At 34.3% G+C, this 20,892-nt stretch overlaps 3 protein-coding genes across 3 annotated transcripts; all 3 read left to right on the top strand.

Moving 5' to 3' along the window:
• The first annotated feature begins 929 nt into the window (after positions 1-929).
• On the top strand, positions 930-4,484 carry LOC100791468 (protein CANDIDATE G-PROTEIN COUPLED RECEPTOR 2). The gene is made up of 6 exons (XM_003524590.4): positions 930-1,237; positions 1,638-1,829; positions 3,452-3,614; positions 3,698-3,800; positions 3,903-3,984; positions 4,061-4,484. The coding sequence occupies exons 1-6, from the start codon at positions 1,007-1,009 to the stop codon at positions 4,136-4,138; spliced, it is 849 nt and encodes a 282-aa protein (XP_003524638.1). The 5' UTR covers positions 930-1,006; the 3' UTR covers positions 4,139-4,484.
• A 2,408-nt stretch (positions 4,485-6,892) lies between these two features.
• Positions 6,893-11,215, top strand: LOC100500078 (uncharacterized). Its single transcript, NM_001249559.2, is given in 4 exon segments — positions 6,893-7,071; positions 7,423-7,659; positions 7,780-7,813; positions 10,894-11,215. Coding segments are annotated over 4 exon segments (618 nt in total). The 5' UTR covers positions 6,893-7,019; the 3' UTR covers positions 11,189-11,215.
• A 2,307-nt stretch (positions 11,216-13,522) lies between these two features.
• Positions 13,523-20,065, top strand: HDA6 (histone deacetylase). Its single transcript, XM_003524585.5, has 14 exons — positions 13,523-14,023; positions 14,126-14,327; positions 14,835-14,981; positions 15,095-15,207; positions 15,425-15,636; positions 15,861-15,925; positions 16,287-16,457; positions 16,642-16,725; positions 17,470-17,593; positions 17,832-17,953; positions 18,878-19,071; positions 19,236-19,365; positions 19,489-19,553; positions 19,639-20,065. The coding sequence occupies exons 1-14, from the start codon at positions 13,845-13,847 to the stop codon at positions 19,799-19,801; spliced, it is 1,971 nt and encodes a 656-aa protein (XP_003524633.1). The 5' UTR covers positions 13,523-13,844; the 3' UTR covers positions 19,802-20,065.
• The last annotated feature ends 827 nt before the right edge of the window (positions 20,066-20,892 follow it).

Below are 20,892 nucleotides of genomic sequence, written 5' to 3'. Positions count from 1 at the left end.
GAATCAAACTTCAAATTTTGATTCAAAAACTCAAATATCAAAACACAGAATTTTTTCTTAAAAAAATTGTTTTTAACTATTTTGAATATACAAAGGACATCTCTTTATTCTTTTTATACCAATTTTCCAATCTATTTAATATCACTTCATTTAAGGTAACAAATTTGAAAACACATTTAAATAATATTTCTATTTTTCTAGAGTAGAAAAATATAAAATACTAATATTTTAACGCGCATGCATTTTCTTATCTTGTAATTAGCCTTTTTTTTTTAATTTCAAATATTTAATACATAACGAAGCTGGTATATGGAGAGAGGAAGAAGGAAATCTTTCTCGTCCTTTGCACAACTGCAAGAGTATGATTTTATATCATATGATCTACTAGGTTAATCATCCCTTAATCCACCACTTCGAATAATAGTAATAATTAATAATCTTATCCTATTATTTAAAGTGTATTTATACCAAATGAGATTTTGATTTGTTTTAGCTTAATCTATACGCAAATTTACGTAATTTTAATACACCACGATAAACAAGGTGAGACCAATCCATAAACTTGATATTAGGACTCAAAATAAAAGTATTTTATTGTCAATAAAGCATTTTTTTTTATTTTACAGTAATTAAAAAATATAATAAAACCTTACAAGATTAAAATATGTCTGTTATTCAATAATAAAGATTATGTGATGAAAGGAGAGAAATATGCTTGGATATAGACTAAATATAGGTGAAAGAGAAGATCATTTTTTTAATAATTTTTTTCAAAAAATTCTATCAAATTTTTTATTGTTGATAAATATCTAAATTTTGTATTTATTTTTTTAATAATTTTTTCTTTTGACTTTATTACTTGATAAAAAAATATTTTTAATTTTTGACCATTTTTGTTTAGTAATCCGAATTCGAATATTTAGTAGGATCACTTAGATAATTCCACGATGTCGTTGAAAATAAAACTCTCACTTTGCCACGGTTACGACCTTTAGCCCCTGCAGCCATGTCAACGAGCATCGAAGACCAAGCTCTGTCGTCAACTGGCAGCGATCTGAAGTGCGACGGGTACGGCATCTCCCTTGTCGTTTCGTCGGTTTTGTTCGTTCTGTATCTTGCGGTGCACGCCAAGAAGAACCTCAACAGCCTCTGTCGTCGAGGCTCCTATGTTGTCGTTTCCTATTTTGCCCTCCTCTGGCTCGTCACGCTGTTGAACCTCGCATGGTCTTTTCTTCAGGTGCATCACTTCACACATCACATCTTCCCTTTTTATGTCTATTGTTTTCTGACTTTTCTCTTATGCTTCAATATTGATTTTAGAAAATGGAGGGAAAATAGCGGGGAAGTTGGTTATTCTTTAATTTATTTTTTGGCCATTGCTTCGGAAGATGCTACAAAACTGTGCCAGTAGAGGTGGGGTTTGAGTAATACGCATATGAGATCATAGGGATGCAAGAAAAGTTTCAACATTGACTTCACTTTTGAGCAGATATATATTGAATTGTGAATTGTGGAGCTATGCTTCAATTTCATCACAATTTTGATAATCACTTAAGTTTATTTCCATTCAATTGGCAGTAGGATTGTGAATTTGCTTCTTAACCTTTCAATTGTGTTTTCTTGTTTTACTTAAGCAGGCATGGCAGTGCTCTCCTGGAAAGGAGGTTGCATGGAATCTCCTGTCATTATTTACAGCATCTGGTATGTTGTGTCTAGAGATAAGCTTGATGGCTTTCTTGCTGAAGGATAACTACATGAATGGCATGGAAGCTCTAGCACACTCTTTCCTTGCAACAGGAATTATTGTCTTTGTGGACACCCTTCTTAAGGTGAGACTGATTTTCATTCATATTAGTTATATACACGCATGTGCTATGCATTTTTATTTGTTTTGTAAAATACCAATGGATTTTTATGACTAAATGGTGTCTCAACTTGTTTATTCTTTCTTGGTTGGTCTTAACTTACACAACTATTGCTTGATATATAACAGCTCAGAAAACCATCAACCAGTGTATTGGCAATTTTGCAGAGAAGGAAAGTAGTCAACTGGCTAATCACCATTCGTTAATATCAGCAACATTGATCACTACCATGATTGCAACCTTATTTTAAGGAATAATAATGGGTGCCGCAAACACAATACTTTAAGAAAGTTATGCAGTATCAGACATGATGTTAAACAAACTTTGCCTGTGAAATGATGACTGATTTTGTTTTGGCAGTGATTGTATGTTTCTAGTATGTGTTCACAAGTTTATGGCGATTACTTCTATGTAGTCTCTTTCTGCAGTGAATGTTCATGATCTAAAATTCCAAAGGCCATGTAGAGTTATCGCCACCTCCTTTTTGTAAGCTTACTTCAAAATGTTTCTGTGTTATTTTTGTCATATTATTTAACTCAACTATATAATTCTATGGAAAAATTCATTTGTATTTTATGTAATCTTTGTGATACTAACAAAGTGGGAAAGGTATTTTCTTAAACAAAAAAAGTTTTAAGCTTCCCAATTTTTTATTGTATTCATCCCTGCCAGAATTAGGCATCTTTCATACTTCTCAGAAGTGGGGCTTGTAGCCTTAAAAGTATGTGTGTATGGTTTTATGCGCTTATATCATCAGTTTTTACTCCCATTTCCTAATTACCTATGGTACTCTTTCACTTCCCATATTAACTTTAGTCTTTACATAGCTACTGGGTTTAATACATGAAACTCTTCAATCGCATGCTTTGGTTATGGGATATTCTTAATTACATGGATTTTATTGGAAGCAGCTTTTCAGACCACTGCAAAGCATTAGCTAAAATTGTGACCCATGATTGAGAGGGGGATATCATGTTATGAAACTCTTCTGGAAAAAGTTTTAGCACCATACAAAATTGTTCGTCTAGAAGATATTGCGGTGAGGATTAAACATGAAATATTTTAATAAATGAGGAAATATAATTTCTAGGATTATAACAATAAATTACTAGTTATATTTCTGCATAAATGTCTTCGATGAATTGTTTCATTGATGCTTGAATATGTTAAACGGCAACTGAAATTTCACTCCTCCCCTCCTTAGGAGATGTATCATATAGGAACTAGGACAAATTGTTGCAGTTATGTTGGGGACAACATTTTTTGTTTTATAATTTGACTTGGTCATTTAATTTAGGATATTTGCAAATGGTGATAATTTGATTTTCTCTCATTTCTTTTGAGGACAACTTATCCTTGATTTGTAATTTTTCTTTTCTTTTCAATATGAATTTCAATTTTTCCTTTTCTGTTCAACTTGAAATGGTTTTCTTTTCATGGCTATTTCTCATTGCATATAAGGCACAGTGCCACAATGTTTATGTTCTTTAGATGTTAATTACTCTTTTAAATTGCTTTTAATTGGCATCACCTTTTATGCACGATTGCTTGGCTCGCCTTTTGCTAATTAAGCATTTCCTTATCAGGCAATATATGTTTTTGGAGTTGGGGTCCCATTGTTCAATCACAATGTTAGAAGTACTCATACGATCAAGTGGAGTTTGTGGATAATACATAAATTATTGCTTGCTGCAGCATATGGCTTCATTTTATTTGCAAATTTCTCCAAATGGAGAGAGAAGCTGCCTCGTGAGTGTCACTTCTAATTCTGTTGGCAGTTGTGTTCTAAATGGATTCATATTCTGACTTTAAATTTTCTTTCATCTTTGCAGCAAGGCCATCTTTCCACAACTATGTTGCTGTAATGTTTGTCTTCAGTGTGATTACCCTGTTTGCTTGTGGACTAGCAGCAATTGACGCTGGACTTGGCAATTGGTAATCTTATATACCTTCTTTGCAATTAGAACTTAGAAAAGGTACTCAATTATCATCTCCATATCTTCAGCATGAATGACATATAATCCTTCTCATTTGCAGGTTGTATGATCTCACTGTGCTTTGTTATCACTCTTTGTATCTTCCATTTCTTTACGTAACTTTTCTTGCAGATTTTTTCCAGGTAAGAACTCTTTTGATATTACTGTTTCTTTCTGGTTTTTAGAATACGTGCATGAACATTATATTATGTGCTGCAGGAGGAGGATTTCCTTTTGGACAACGCATATTACTCCGAGATGAAAGATGCCGGATTCTTTGATGCTGACTGGGAATAATTCCTCAAAAAATTATACATGGAACTGACCGGCTTTTTGTGTCTGTGCACTGTAAATATTAGACTTTCTAACTAAATCAAGTTGAACTCTGCTCCGTCAACATCTCAATGATATGTTGGATTTGTATGACCCTAGCTGCATGTGAAATGCAGCTATAGGAATAGTGCTTTTGAAATTGATCATATTTTTATTAACCAAGGACATACTTACTAACCAAGAAAAAAAGCTCCAAAATCCACACAGCATTAAGATATCTTTCTGAAGAATAAGTAGTGCCTCAAATTGTCATCAGCAACTGTATTTTGCAATTCTAAACACCATATTGAAAATTCATAGTTTTGGAAAATCTTGTTCATCATCTCCATATTCAAGACCCGCATGATAAACATATATTGGCCTCTGCATTTTGTATTTTGTAATATGCACCTCCCAATGGACAACACTTGCAATGCGTGGCCTTGGGTTTTGGAGAATGTTGGTTTGCAATGAAGGGATCTGTCGGAGAGTTCTTTTTTTACTTTTATTCTTCTTCTTTTCTTTCTAATAAATGAATCTTTCATAAAGAATGTGAACTTGCTCTAGGTTGAGTTTCGCAGTCTTTTTAAACTTGTTGCATTCCAGAACTATTTTTTTTAACAAGACTATTCTACTAGTGTGTCCAAACTTTTTTCTTTGTTTGAAATATTTTTAAACAGTATATATCATATCAATAAAAGCATACTCCAAGGATTATGTTTCAGATAGCTGAACACTGTTTATTTTAAAAGTTATACTAACAAAAACTAAATATACAATTTGCATAAAGGTGTGTCATATTGATGTTGGATTAATAGCTTTTCGGTGGGTCAAAGTTAGCTTAATAGTAGCTTTTGGGGGGTCAAAGTTTAATTTAATTTTGGTAATCATAGATCTCCTTCACTGATAAAACCTAATCCAGATCTGTGTTGATTGTCTTGGACTTAAGCTTTTAAAAAAATATGTTTATTTAAATAGATTAGGCCTAGGCTAACAAAAATGCCTATTAGACTAACTTGTTTATCTATATAATAGTATAATAAAAATAAATATTTATATTACATTAGTAATAATATTATTAATTAAATAAATTTTTAAGACCAAAATGAGATTATATATAAAGAAGTAGCTAACTTTCAATTATCCTTCTAGTTACAGGCCCCAGCTATATTATATGGCTTTATGTTAGTTTTTCGCTTTCTACATTAGCCTTTTTTTTATATTATCTCTTACATCATTTTTTATTTTTTTAAGACTAAATTTATATAGCCATGAAATGTTTTTTAAAAAAGATTATTGGCCTATTTAACTAGGCTTATTTAAAATTAAGATTTTCATCTATGTGATAATTCTAATAAAGAATAAACTTTTAAATAAACTAATAGATGAAATTAAACTTTTAAAAAAGTCTAACCAAATCTTAAAAAAATCTATAATAAATAATAAATCGGACTTAAGTCTTAATTTTATAAAATAAGTCACCCATGCCACATATGTTTGGTCTCTATTTGGTGCTCTAAACCTATACATGGCCTTGGACGGTGAGCGAAAAAAGTTAGCAACATTTCATTTCTTGTTTATTTCCCGCTTTTACATTACCTTAATGAATCACTAATCACAAACAATTTCTACGTTGCTTAACTACTTTTTCTCACACACTAATTAGTCTCTTTTTCAAAAAAAAAAAAAAGAAAATTCTTGGTCCGTTGGTGCAGCTGAGATATTCAATTAATAAAAGGAGAAGCAGTGTATAGTTCGGAGTCCACTAGTCCAGACTCCTGTCATTACTTCTGGCAACCCCCAAGTACAACTAGCGATGACATTGAATTAGATGGGACCAAGGTGCATAGAACATATATCCATGTGATGCTTTAAAATTTTAACCTAGTCGAAAGAACCGATAATAAGAGGCGTGCAACAGTAAATCTTTTATTTCCAACTTAGTACTTGACATAATTAAAATATATACACTATATGTTACAGTGAGACTGAACCTAGAAAATTTCTTTAATGTGTACAATTTCATAATCTTCTCGCAGATTGCTTAAAACAAGTTACCAATTTTAACTAATTACAGTATTACTGTTAAATTTCTCCCATTTTTGCAACTCTGACCGGACCTTTGCAAGAACCAAGAAGTCAATAAAATGTTCAAAAACCCCTTTAATTTGCCCCCTCCGTGCACATAGTCATTGGATGCCATGGTAGCATAAATGACAAAAGAAATGGCGAAAGGTCCGTTCACTGCTTAGGCTCCTCACCCTGTTAGCCTTTCACGAGTCTCTATGAAACTATTTGTCCTTCCTTGATAAAGGGTAAAGAAAAGAGGAGCGTGACTACAAACACACTACTTATTATTTACTATTAATTATTAACAACATTAGTACAGTAATATCCACCGGTTGTAGTGAAGGGAAAAAAATTTAAAATTTATATTAAAAACAAAATGAGAGGAACTTTTTAAAATTTTTTGGTTAATTTTTCTCCCTTTCTTCAACTAAATGAAAGACACATTTATATTTATATTTTATTTTCTCTGTTTTTTTTTCTTCCCTTCTGTCCAAACATACTAGTGAAGTGATGAGTGAAATTGCAAAAGTAGAAAAGCATTCACAAGCCGACACGAAAGGGGGCCAAGTATCATCCCACCGTTAACACATTACACAACTTTACCATCTCCATCTCCTCTGTGTTATATTTTGTCCTCTTTTATTCTCATCTGATCACACACACTCTGTCACGCACCCACCATTCTACTACACTCCTCTCTCTCACTCTCACTCTCTGCTCCGTGATAGCTGTACCACGTTTTTCTCTCCATCTCGAAACACCATCTCTGCCTCAGTCCCAACCCATCACCATTCTCATGGCTGCTCTAGCTCTAGCACTTCTTCTTCTGGCTTTCACCGGCACTTCAAGTATGCTTTTCTTTCAAACTCCTTTCCTTCAAAGTATCACTTTTTTTTTTTTTTTTTTTTATAGTTAAAACCCTTTTCCATTTTCCATATTTTAACTACTGGATCTATCTATCTCTCTCTCTCTCCTTTCTATTTTCTCACAATATCTTCAAAGAATCAACTTCCCTCCTCGCTAGGGACATATTTAGTCACGTTACAATCATAAAAGCACCGCATTTCTTAACATGGTCTATAAACATCTAGGGTAGATTCATGTGTCTTTTGCTCTTCAAACCATGTATACCCTTACTAATGCAAAAAATATTAGCTTTTCTCTACTTACTCTAAACCCTTTTGTTAAAACTGCTGTAGGTGCTACATGGTGCGTTTGCAAGGATGGAAGCGACGCGATCCTGCAGAAGACGTTAGACTATGCTTGTGGAGCTGGTGCTGACTGTAACCCTCTTCACCTAAACGGGCCTTGTTTTCAGCCCAACACCGTCAGGGCCCACTGTAACTACGCCGTGAACAGCTACTTCCAAAAGAAGGGTCAAGCTCAAGGGTCATGCGAGTTTGCGGGAACAGCCACTGTTACTGCATCTGACCCCAGTAAATCCTTAATCTCTCTCTTTTCTTCTTTTTTATCATGGCATATATTCCTTTGAACAATAATAGTAGATTAGTAGCTCACCCTCTTATCTGTTTCTCTCTTCTTTTTTTTATGAGCAGGCTCTAGCGGTTGTGTCTACCCTTCTAGCGTCAGGTGTGTATTTGATCCACCCATCATTTTCTTCTTCTTCTTCAACTTTTCTCTTCGTTTAATATGCCTATCTTTTCTCTTTTCGACTAAAGTTTTAACGTGTTTGTTTGGTTTTCAAACTTGGTGATGTTAGTGTTGAACTTTTTTACTTTTGTTTATCATATTAATAGTAATAGTGGGGGCGGGGCACTTGCATATGTTATTATAGATTGGTTATTATCTTCAAAAGAGAGTTCTCTTTAGGCTTTGTGTTGAAGTGGGGACATTGCTTTGCGATAGGCATATTCGCACTGTGGTAGTGTAATAGTAATAATATTTTTGTGAGCATATAGAGGAGGTTGTCTTGTGCTTTGTAGTTCGGTAGTAAACAATGTTTGTAAGTGAACCAAATAGCTTAGGCCCTGTTCGGTTCGGGATGGTTTTCTGTTTCCATTTTTAAAATTATTAAAAATTAAATCCAGTTTCAGTTGTGAGTGTTAGTAAGTTAGAAATAGATTAAATAATTGTTCAAAAACTATCAACAATGCTTCTTCTAAAAACCCCACTATTCTATCTCAACCTAAACCTCCCAAACACACCCCATCCATGGCGGGAGCCACTGGCAGAACCTCTTCACTCTCTTCCCTCACGCGCCTCTCTCATCCCCCAAGCGCGTCCAATCCCCAAACCCTTAGTCTTTAAAATAAAAGTAATATTCCTTGGAATTTTTTATTATTATCGTAATCAACTTTTTGTTGGTTTAATTAAATTTAAACTTAGATTTAAACTTAGATTTATCGTTTTTTACCATGCTATTATTAAAATCGACGATAATAAAGACCAGATTTATTTTTGTATGTATGGAAGCATGTCCCATTTAGATTTTTTTTCACCACTTTTTTCTGTTACTAAAGCAACAGTACTACCACTTTTAAAAAAAAAGTATCAGTGCTACGCTCGTACTCTCGTACTCTATTTTAGCTATCATAGAAGAAAGTAAAGGAAAATTCAAATTTTCTCTTTTAATCTTTTGTAAAAGAAAAGTATGGAAGTGGCGTAAAAAAAATATAAAAGAAACATTACTCAAATAATTATTCATGTAAAAGCCCGCCATGATAACACAAATGAAAATCGGTACAGATGATGATGAAAAACTGAAAAGCAGAATAATATCCTTAGTTTTGAGCAGTGTAGTTGAAGGCAAAAAGATGGAGCTAAAAAAATTAATTCAGCTCAATAGTGATTTTTTGGGTACATGCACAATAGGGTTTTTTTTATTCTGATTTATAATATTCCTTTATTAGACGGGTATCTCCCCTCTTTTTTCTTAAAATGAAAAAAAAAGAAAAGAAAAAATTCTGTTATTTGATTGGTTCGTGGGCACATATCCACCCAATCCCTTTTTAGGAAGACAATCTACTCTAGAGCCTTAAATCTCACTTTTTTTTTAAATTTATTTTCTTAATTTCTCTGTTTTATTTAATGTTGCTTTGACATGTGGTCCAATCCAACGTTGAAGAACACCTTCTTATTCATTTCATTTTGACAATATTCAAATTTCATTATTGATGTCTGCAACATATTGCTCATTTATTGGTGATTATAGCCGTTGCATCCAGTCACTGAACTTTAAGATGCTGCAATAATTGGGATCCGATGCTCTAGCCTCTAGTAAAGTTTGTATCTCCTTCAAATAATAAAATATGACCAATATCATTGGAAATGACGAGTTTGTCCCAACTGAACTCTCTTATCATGTGCTTTTTGCTTCGCCTTTTTTTTTTGGCAATAGAAAAATAACAAGACAAGAATGTTATTTATCTTATTATAGTTACAGTAAAAAAATAAAATAAGTGGACGACAGCGTTTGGGTGAGCACTGAGCAGTTTGGGATAACTGTTCATTTGTTCCCATTTCTCATGAGTCAGTAACTTTGAAATCTGATCGTTGATGATGAAGCAGACACTTGCATCGAGATCTGGGCCATCATCAACTTTTTGAAAAGTCGAGATATTTTTTTATCTTTGTGTATGACCATTCTTGCTGCCCATCCATCACTTTCATTAGTTTATCTCCATTCAGATTCTTTTTTAACCTGCACATTTTTAATGTTGTTTTTCTTTCGTCCTTCTATACAGTAGTACTCCTTTTAATTGAGAGGGTAGAGTAAAAAAATAATGTCGTACGAAAGATTAAAATAGAGTAAAAAAATTGTGTTGGGTTTTGGACTGACTTATGTAGAGGTATGTGCTGTGTAACCCAAGACCTATGTTTTACCAAAGCCAATTAACTATCAGTTCTAGTCCACACTTTCTTTGTTGTCCGTGAGCTGAAGGGAAGGACAATGCTTTAAAAAGCAAATCTTTATACTAGATGTTCTCTGATGTGGAATATTGATGTCCTTAAAAATCAAACATGGTTTATGCTGGAGTTATTATCAACTTAAAAAAAATGTAGTTGAGAATTGAGAATGAATATTGGTAGTAGATCAGCTGTAGGTTTTGTAAACTTTTAATGGGCATTAAACATCGACAAATTGAGTTAACGAGTTTGAGTCCAAAACGCCACATGGAAAAGTGTCAACGAGTTTTGAGTCCAAAACTTGTTGTTTCAAAATAGTTGGTAGCATGTGTATACTGTCATTCATGTACTGTTAGTTAGTTATTGTGTGTAATGAGGATTGAAGTTATGATTCCACTAAGAAATTATTACATGGTCAGAAATTATTACATAATTTTGGATTTTGCAAATAAGTGTCAAAAGGGTATTGATTAAAGAATTGAAAGAAAAAAGTATTTATTGTGATTAAGACAATGGTGTCCTTAACTTATTGGTTAACATTTACTTTTTTATTTTTATGTGATACGTCATTAAGTATCCTGTAAATTGAAAAAACATGATTGCATGTGAGGTAAAGTTTAGTCGAGAGATCTCATAATACATGTGATCAACAACATGTACACCATGGAATAATAATTTTGCCTTCACTACCTACCCAAACCCTAGTGTGCCAGTTAGCTGTTGTGTTTTTGGTTTTTTTGGCTATAAGAACGTTTGAGACACCACATGTGACTGAGTATTGGTTCGTTCCTTTGTCTTATCAGCGCTGCAGGCACTGGTACAACTCCTGTGACTACTACACCAACAATGGGCACTACTCCTACAACTGGAACTCCATCAACAAGCACCGGCACCGGCACTGGCACCGGCACCACCACTGGTACCACTCCATACAGCACAACACCTGGAGTATTAGGAGGCATTGGCAGTGGCATGGGACCTTCAGGATCCGGCATGAACGATGAAAGTCACGGTGGCATTAGATTTGTTCACAGCAGTAGTTTCTTCTCGATCGCGATCGCCCTCATCTCTGCCTTCATGATGCTCTGCTGGGGTTGAGAATGAAAATGGCTTGACCTGGGTATATGGTGCAAAATGCCTTATTTCACTGTATTAATGTGAATGCTATTTTTCTAGGTGTTGAACTTGGGACGTTAGTTTTTGGGGTTCTTATATAATATTTTTCTCCACCTTCCACTAGCTATTGGTTTTTTGATTAATTAATTGAATATGGTAACAACTTGGCTCCACTTGTTCTTAATCTTAAGCTCTGTACGAAGAAGTACATAACGTTGTCAATGAGATGGAAGGGTGGACCTAGTGACACCAATGCTATGTAATTTTTAACGTAACTATAAACCGTTAATTTTGTGCTTTCAATGAATAGAAATCATGCCCAATTGTTTCGGACTTAAGGTGTATTTGGATAAACAATGTTGAATGCCAATCCAGCTATTTTTGGAATGTGCGAAAGTATATTAAAAAAAACACTATTAATAAGGAAGTAGATTTGTAATGTGAAATACTAAGTTTCTCATTGACCTCTAGTCTAGTGCTAGTCAAACAGTATGTGGTCCTTAATTCCTTATAATTGAAATGTTGAGCTGTATAATCATTTGCCGAAAGCAAAAGCACGACAAAATGTGGTACCAGTCAATAAGCTGTTTCTGGAAGCATTAGGGTAGGGAGCACAATACAAATCAGCATGAAAAATCCATGGTGATCACATGGCACACCATTTTTGAATTTGTCTGTTTTTTAAATCACCATATGGGCTGTTCTTTGATTCTCTTGTCAGCTTCAGTTTGGAGTGTTTCCCAATTAACATTTGATTGCTCTAATAATTTTATGTTTGTCTTCCCAATATAATTACTTTATTTCTCCATTTTACGAAACGGTATCTTTGGTGCTTGCTCATGTGTCATGAACAATTGTTGGTACATCACAGCGTTTTCGTTTGTTTCTCTTGCAGTCCCCGCATGTCTGTTTATTGGCACATGGGTTGCTAATTCACTTGTACCTTACTTTTGTTCATTGAAATTTGAATCACGTTGCCGAATCTTCCCCAGCGTGCAGCGGATGTATATTGGTCACTGTTTTTTTGTCACAACTGTTTTTTTTTCTTATATTAAAATGTTTTTACTACCACTGAAATTTTTTAATACAAACACTTTAATCTTTTTTACTTTTTTTTTTATCAATAATATGATAGAACTGGGAAGACACCCCTAATTATAATATTGCTGAACATGCATCAATGATATGCTGAGACTATCAGAGAAGTCTATCTAGAAGATTATTGCACAAGCCTAGATTGCAACGTAAATAGTTTTATCCAGATGCAAGTTAAACGTTGGGGATTTTCCTAGGGATGATTGTCCACCAAGTGAGATTTTAATATATTCAAAGAAATTGAACCTACAACCATGGAAAAGACTAAAGTTAACTCTGGATTTTTAAACACTTATGTCAAACTTTTCTGTAGCTTTAGTCATGTAGCGAGAAGCATGTAGGCCTTTTGTTTTAGTGGCATCAAGATTCAAGGGAATGATTAATTCTGTAGATGTGGAGTAATGAGACTTAATTCTTAATCCTTAACCATTCGCAAATAATGGTCTTTTTTTTTATTATTATTATTGGAGCGTTACCCGTGTAGAGCGGAATCGTGTAGGCCTTTTGTTTTTGTGGAGTCAGACCTAAAGCCCAAATATGCATCTTGGCCTTTGTAAATGCATTCCTGACAGCATATGCAGTGTTTTGAAGCTTGATAGAATTAGTTTTAATAAAAATTTGTTTTAAAGTTTGATAAAATTAGTTTTGAGTTTAAGTCATACACTAATAGTGTAAAACACTTTTATACTGTAATCTAATAACAAATCAATGTTAATATGATTTTTAAAATAATTATTATAAAAATGAATTGATCATAAATAATAGATTGTGATGGGATAATAGTGTAAAAAATTTTACACTATAAATATATAATCTTTTTTTTTTCTTAATTTTAATAAAAGTAATGTTAAACTTTTAATTACTATTTGTTTGAATGAGTTATAGCCATAAATTTACATTACGTGTATTTTCATAATCATAAGTATTAAATACAGTCATTGATTTTCTCAGCATCAAAACAAACAATGACTTAACTTTGGGGTGATTATTTACACTTATTGAATTGGATTAATATGTTATCACATTACTTCTAACTCTTGTTCTAGGATTTACCGAATTCACCTTGCAACCAAGTCTTGCTATGGACTTCAGTGCATTTACCCTTAAGAACTTTTGGATTTGTGCGTATAAAAAATATGTTTGTATATTTATGAACTAAATTAATAATATAAAAAAAACGTATGAACTAAGTTATTAGCATAATGGCTAAACAGACTATTTATTCAATAATTATCCAATAAAAAATGGTGACTGGTGACTCATTAGCATTGAATTCCGAAGGGACAGATAGTTGTGTAAGAAAGAGCTCCTGAGCCAATAAAACAATCTCTCTGTCTTCCCTTGAAGAAGGAGAAATGGGGGGAAATTAAAAGGGAAAAAGGCATATAACCGGAAACAATCGCGTTTCGAATTCAAAATCACTCGTTTCTCGCTTCTCCTTTCGTTCGACGCATGAATGCAGGGGCTTCACCGCTTCAGACTTCAGTAGCAGAGTGACAGAAATTAGAAACTCAAAAAAGTAGGCGCAGCCGAGTGAGAAACCATGGAACGTGAAAACGACAACAGCGCCAAAAGCAGTGTCAACGGTCAGCGCCGCGTGGGTTTACTCTACGACGAGAGGATGTGCAAGCACCACACACCAGACGACGAGGACCATCCCGAGACCCCCAATCGCATCAGAGCTATTTGGAACAAACTCCAAAGCACCGGCGTTCCCCAACGGTAAAATTCTCGCTCGTTTCATTTTAGGGTTTCGCGTCGCAAAATCTCTTTTCTGTTGCTCTCAATCATAATCTTGTTGTTTTTGCTTTAATCGTGTTCCAGATGCGTGATTTTGGAGGCCAAAGAAGCTGAGGACAAACATCTACTGTTAGTGCATTCTGAAAATCATGTTAATCTGATTAAGAACATCAGCTCAAAGCAGTTCAATTCGCGGAGGCATAAGATTGCCTCAAAATTGGATTCCATATATTTTAATGAAGGTTCATCGGAAGCTGCGTACCTTGCTGCTGGCTCTGCAGTAGAGGTCATATTTACAGCGAACTTATGAGACTTTTGTGTTGTTCATTAAACGTGAATATACTGCATTATTGAGCGATTTCAGTTTTCGAATTTATATTATTGTCGTTGGTCATGTTGATAGCGGTGATTATGTTTGATATCTCAGATCATTGAAGCTTTTCCTGTTATTGTCTTACTTTGATTTGCATAGAAGGAAATTTAATAACTGTTATTGAATTTGGACTTGATAATGTTTATATCTGTGGCCAAGATTTTTTCTGTTAAATGCATTAAATTGTTATAATTTGACAGAGGGAGCAATGTTTTTTGCTTCTGTATATCTTCTCTCTCCCTCTTGGTGGCCCGGTGGACATAGGTTCTACTTGCAAAGCTGCCTCTTCTTTTGTGGCAGTAGTGCTGCGTGCAATATGTCTAACCCTTTGCGGACCTTATGCTTAATCTGATTAAAATAAGCTTTGTGTCTTACTCATAAAAACTTTATGAACCTAACTGAAGATGCTTTGACAAATAGGTTGTTGAAAGAGTGGCAAGCAGGGAATTGGATTCTGCTGTTGCCATTGTTAGGCCTCCAGGTCATCATGCAGAACAAAATGAAGCTATGGGATTCTGTCTGTTCAACAATGTGGCAGTTGCTGCAAGATATCTCTTAGATGAAAGAGTGAGTAACGTAACACCTACTACCAATTCCATATTTGCAAAGTTTTAAGCCTTTAATTTAACCATTGGTTACTTTATTGACACCTTTGTTTGGTTTTGCCGTCTGCATGACAGCCAGAATTAGGTGTGAAGAAAATATTAATTGTTGATTGGGATGTCCATCATGGAAATGGTACTCAGAAAATGTTCTGGAATGATTCTCGAGTTTTATTCTTTTCCGTTCACAGGTGTGTTAAGTATTTTTCACTTATTTTCTTGTCAGTTTTACTGGTTTGTGATCTCGTAATGATTTGTTAGTACTTCTAAAATCTAAATCTGTAAAATTTTGTTGGCTATGGTTCTTCTGGTTCTGTCAATTGTTGTACCGTCTCAGAAGGATTTCCAATTTAAGATTTGTAGTTGATCACTTGATCCTCAATCATATCAACTTTTCTATTTATGCAGGCATGAGTTTGGGAGTTTTTATCCAGCTAATGATGATGGATTTTATACCATGATTGGAGAAGGAGCAGGTGCTGGATATAATATAAATGTCCCCTGGGAGAATGGGCGATGTGGTGATGCAGATTACTTTGCAGTGTGGGACCACATCTTGCTTCCTGTTGCTAAAGAATTTAATCCAGACATAATTATAGTTTCTGCTGGATTTGATGCAGGTCTGTCATTGTAAAATTTGAGATTTTCTTTTATTTTTTTGGGAGTGGGGATCACTTGTTCTTTATACTGTTTTCAAGGATTTTTAGCAAGACTTTGTTCTTGAAGTCTAGTTTACTTGTTTTGTAAGATGGGAGTGATCCTAGCATTTGGGTCAGTTGATATGGTAATTTATTATTTTTTAAGCGTAGTAAGTAATAATGACTTAGCTTTTTAAATGTAACAGCTGTTGGTGACCCTCTGGGAGGATGCCGTGTCACACCATTTGGTTATTCTGTTCTGTTAGAGAAGGTTACTTTTAAAGATTGAATTTTCATGATTACTTCCTTCATATGTTTATTTTAATGCTAGTATGCTACTTTCTTGCTAAAACAATGCTGTTATATTTGAAGATAATATTAGTTATGGGCAAAACTGAACTAAATATGTAGGTTTAAAAGTATGTATATTGATTATTTTCTTGTTCCTTCATTTTCTCTATACTATTTTTCTTCAATTATGCTTCCATTTTTTTTAATTTTTATATAATACTATAATATATAGTACTTCTCATTAATTTTAAATTTTGAAGAAAAAAAAACTGTGACAGTTTTAATATGCTGATCACCATATCCGTAACTGTTATGTATGTTTTTTCCTTTCTATTTTTCAGTTGATGAATTTTGCTGAAGGTAGGATTGTACTGATTTTAGAAGGAGGATATAACCTTGATTCCATCGCAAAATCAATGCATGCCTGCTTGGAAGTTTTGCTAGAGGACAAGCCTGTTATTGGATCCTCAGAGGCCTATCCATTTGAATCTACGTGGCGTGTGATTAAAGCGGTAAGAACATGTGATACTGATATATGGTTGTGTCCCTCTTAGGGAGATTAAAGAAGTTATTTTTGTCTTTCCCAGGTGGTGGGGGAAGGATATTCTTTTCTTTCCTACCATACAGATGAGATTTATGCTCCTTAAGACGTACAGAAGATTCTTTTAGTGCTAAAGTGGCATGTGTATTTTGCAGGTTCTCCTGGAGTTAAGTCCCTTTTGGCCTACACTTGCATGTGAATTACCGCAAAAGTTAATCTCACAAATGGCACCACCTCCGGTAATGTACCTTTCTGTAATACTTGTTTTTTCATAGGTAGTTTAGCTAATGTAATACATATTGTTTCTTTTAGTATTCGGTATAAATCATTTTAAAGTTCTGTGCCAGGTTATATAAATGGGAAGTAAAGATTAAATAATACTGATCAAATAGTGTTTAAGGAATTTTATTGTGTAATTTGTAATTTCATCTTCACGGACCTCACCTAGTTGCATAAGGCTTGTTGTTGTTGTTATTGTAATTTGTAATTTCTTTAGAACTACAATTTGAATGTCAAGGTTGATTGCTGTAAATCATATTTAAGTTCTTTGTAATTAGCAAATTTTTATTGGCATTCCCAATTTGAAGCAAATCATGACCTTTGATTAGAAAGCTGTCTTATTTTGAAAAGTCTCTTGGCAATGGAGTTACTGTGCAAGACTTAAGTAATCCTTTTTAGGAAACTTTGTTTTTTGATCAAATGATTAACAGTCCTGTCTTTTCTAATGTATGAATGCCAAATATAGACATTTTTGGTTATGCTACAGTTTTCATTAAAGTATGGTGATCTGATAATAATGAGTCATGCATGTGTGGAATTGTACATAATTTTGGAGGAACTAAAATTCCAAACACCTTTTGCTAATTTTTGTATATCTTGTATCCATTCCTTTTTGTGTGTTATTGTATCTTAATTTCGTCCTCTATGTGGGCAAATACTCATTAAGTTTTTTGCTGATTTTTTTTTTCTTTTGGCTTTTGCAGCATACTCTTGTCTCAAGCTCTGACTCTGAGGCTGAGGATGATAAGGGTGCACCAAGTTCAGAAAATTTTGTTGAACTTCTTGAGGATGTCATAAAACCACTTTCCAAACTGAAAGTTGATGCTGGTAACCATGATCCCTAGATATCTTTTATAATTGGAGAAACACCCCTGAAATGTTATATTTTATATTTTTTTCCACAAAATATAATTTTAACTCCTTAAGTTTTGGCCATTGGTGTGTTCCATAAGATTGTTGCTTTTTGGTCCTCTGGATTGGGTTTGGATCCACTGGAGTTGGTGCAATACATTGGCGATCTGATGTTTCTTCACTTATTATTTGACAAGTTGTATGCTTGATGCAGATGAAGATACTGATGTTTCTAGTACTTGGCGATCTGAATTGTCAAATGTTTATATATGGTATGCCTCATATGGATCAAATATGTGGAAGGCAAGATTAAATTGCTACCTAGCAGGTGGACAGGTAATGCAACATTCAAGTCATATTGCTTTTTCGTATTGAAATAATGGTCTCTTTGTATAGGGATTGAAACTCAGTTTTAAAGAAAACTACCGATTTATGGGGCACTGTCACAAACATTTTATAAATATATAAACTAGTTATAAAAAATACAACTATAAATCAAATGATTTATCTTTGATTCATTTCAATCTTTCCATCAGCATTTATGGTCAAATTTTGGAAAGCTAATTTTTGTTTACTTTTGCCACTTTTTCACAATGCTGCCAAATATCTATATCTATTAAGGGAAAGGTATGCTGGCCGTGAAATTTTATTTTATTTGAATATAGTATATTATAACTTGTAGGTGATTGCATTCATACTATAAAAAGTGAACTTCTCTTTCTGACAAGATTAAGTGTTAGCCCAAAAGAATTGGGCAAGTTAGTTGGGCATGAACAAGATGGGCCTTCGGATGGGGGCAAAGCCAAATATGACTAAAAGGGATGAGAGTGTATGAGAAAAGAAAGAAGGGGATCAATATTTACGGGGAAGTTTGTTATAGGGCCCATGTGTCTTAGTGGGGAAGGAAGAGGTGTTTTTAGGAGGGTGGAGTGGTTGAGGTAGGCAGTTATTTTGGCAGTCTTGCTAGTAGTTATGGAGGGTTCTTACTCTCTTTGTGAGGTCCTGAAATTGTATTTTCATCACCCTGATGTGGCAGAGTTGTTTAGGCCAGTGACTTGTTTTGCTATTGCACTTTTTGTTATTTCGGTTATCTAACATTAAGTCTTGTGCTTTCTGGCTTTAGGGTGATGAATATCTATTGATTGTTCAGTTTATAAATAATTTAGAGCCTTCCTTTCATTTCATTCTTTCCTTTTCTGTAGCTTTGTTTCTTCTGTTGTCTGTTATATTTTTTTGAAGATTTTGAGAAATGACATTCAGGTGGAAGGTATGCAGAAGGGGTGTTCTGGTTCAGTGAATAGAACTCTGCCAAAAGAGATCCTGTGGAAGACTTTCCCTTGTCATATATTTTTTGGTCGTGATTCATCACATTCATGGGGTATGGGAGGCGTTGCATTTCTTAATCCTGAGAAAAGTTTTCAGCACAACACCTATATGTGCCTGTACAAAATTTCGTAAGCAAACTTATCTAGTTCAAATCTGCTTCTATTAGCAGAAAGTATGTCTTTTTCAAAGCTTTCCTGTCAGAGCATGACAGACTAGAGCAGTTCATTTTTTGGGGGATTTTTTATGTATCCAGAGGGCCTTGACTTTACATTCTTGTCCAAATTTGTTACAGGCTAGAGCAGTTCAATGATATTTTGTTTCAGGAAAATGGTTTAAGCCTTGATGCGGGCTCTCCTTTATTTGATATAACTACTCTGAATGCTATCTCTTACAAGGAGTTCCACTCTCTGGAGGTTGTCAAGGTATCTATCCCCTGTCCCTACTCATTTTTCTGATAGCAATTAGTTTATATATTTTATTTCCTCTTTTACTTTATTCGGTGTGGGCGTCAATGGTCATGACTTTTTCTTGATAATGTCATGCAGGGTGCTTGGTATGGCAATGTTGTCTACTTAGGAAAGGAGCTGGATATTCCAGTAATTACCATGACGTGAGTATCAAATTATCGTTTGTTGTGTATTTGGGTGACTTAAATGTTGATCTGTATGAGCATGATATTATGTTACCTTAACCAGGTGTTCTCTTCTTGATATTGAACGTTTCAAATCTGGGAAGCTACCATTGCGTGCCCCTAATAAAGCGTATGCAAACACCTTAATAAAAGGGTTGGTAGATGGAGAACAGCTTTCAGAGGTGGAAGCCATCGCTTACATAGAAGGTGCTGCTAAATCATTGTAGTTTGCATAGGCGTGCCATTTACTTTAGGTGTAAAAATCTTCTAGAACAACTTACTCGTACAGAAAAAGATTTCCCTTGTAGATATTGAGTAACTAAACCTTGGAGTATTGCTTATTTCTCGTAGTTTTGTGTGCCTTGCGCAGCTACACTTTCATTTGCTACAATGCTGGTGCAGCACTGCATGTATATTTTGAGTGGTAACATTTAGTTGTAACTAGAATATTTAAGGAACTTGCCTAAATGATTGAATTGCTGCTTTATCTACCACTGGTCATAGTTTTTTTTTTTTTTGGTTTCCCATTTTTTTTCCCTTTGGCTAACAAATATTGGATACTATTTTGTGGGAATCTTCCGATATTTGGTCTTGTATTGAGGATGAAATTGAGAGTTGATGACGAGTCGGTGGTTGCCAAGGAGTCGTGAACATTGTGGTGGACACGAGAGATTATTCCATCATGACTATGATTTCTGGTGACTGTAATAGTGGAGGATTCACTTGGAAGGACTCAATATTTAAAGTCAATGAGAAAATAGAATCAAAAGATTTGAATCTGCGTGAAATCATATCTCAATATATAATGATAGGTTGGACCCTTAATTATTTTTATAATGTTCAAAGGGTTGTTAGAAAAGTGTCAAGTGATTAGAAATTTTCGAGGAATAACTGTTTGATATCCATGTATTTACTAGTTAATGTCTACTTGAAGTTTGAACATTTGCTTGACTTGTGATCTAGTCTAGCATGCCATAATTTGGTTTGTCTGGAGCAATTATCCCCAAGATAGTGCTGGTTTTAATTGAATCAGCTGACAACCAATGTAAGTAAATTTTGGCCATGGTGTTATAGTTGCAGTCATGGCGTTATGGCCGGGCAAATTTCTTTATAAAACGACATTGTACAATGGCGGACGCCAAAAGCATGGATTGCAGCTTGGCATCCATAGTGAAAAAGGTATTTTTTTAAAAATTTAAAAAGGAAAATGAGCCCGTGGTCCAACAAGACCCAATTAAAATAAAGGGTTTTAAACCCTAAAATTACCCACAATGAGAAGTTTTCAACTAAAAAGGTATTTTTTTTAACCTAAAATTAC

Source organism: Glycine max, chromosome 5 (genome assembly GCF_000004515.6).
Source record: "Glycine max cultivar Williams 82 chromosome 5, Glycine_max_v4.0, whole genome shotgun sequence".
Classification (NCBI taxonomy): domain Eukaryota; kingdom Viridiplantae; phylum Streptophyta; class Magnoliopsida; order Fabales; family Fabaceae; genus Glycine; species Glycine max.
Note: the sequence above shows the minus strand (reverse complement) of the source record. Positions and strands in the feature narration are given on the sequence as shown.

What these genes read in the sequence shown, in the direction of transcription:
- LOC100791468 (XM_003524590.4), top strand. Translation starts at nt 1,007, where the DNA reads ATGTCAACGAGCATCGAAGACCAAGCTCTGTCGTCAACTGGCAGCGAT. An exon ending in TCGCATGGTCTTTTCTTCAG is followed by an intron (nt 1,238 to 1,637) that starts GTGCATCACTTC and finishes TTACTTAAGCAG; the next exon opens with GCATGGCAGTGCTCTCCTGG. An exon ending in TTGTGGACACCCTTCTTAAG is followed by an intron (nt 1,830 to 3,451) that starts GTGAGACTGATT and finishes TTTCCTTATCAG; the next exon opens with GCAATATATGTTTTTGGAGT.
- HDA6 (XM_003524585.5), top strand. Translation starts at nt 13,845, where the DNA reads ATGGAACGTGAAAACGACAACAGCGCCAAAAGCAGTGTCAACGGTCAG. An exon ending in ATTCTGTTCTGTTAGAGAAG is followed by an intron (nt 15,926 to 16,286) that starts GTTACTTTTAAA and finishes TCTATTTTTCAG; the next exon opens with TTGATGAATTTTGCTGAAGG. An exon ending in ACTCTCTGGAGGTTGTCAAG is followed by an intron (nt 19,366 to 19,488) that starts GTATCTATCCCC and finishes AATGTCATGCAG; the next exon opens with GGTGCTTGGTATGGCAATGT.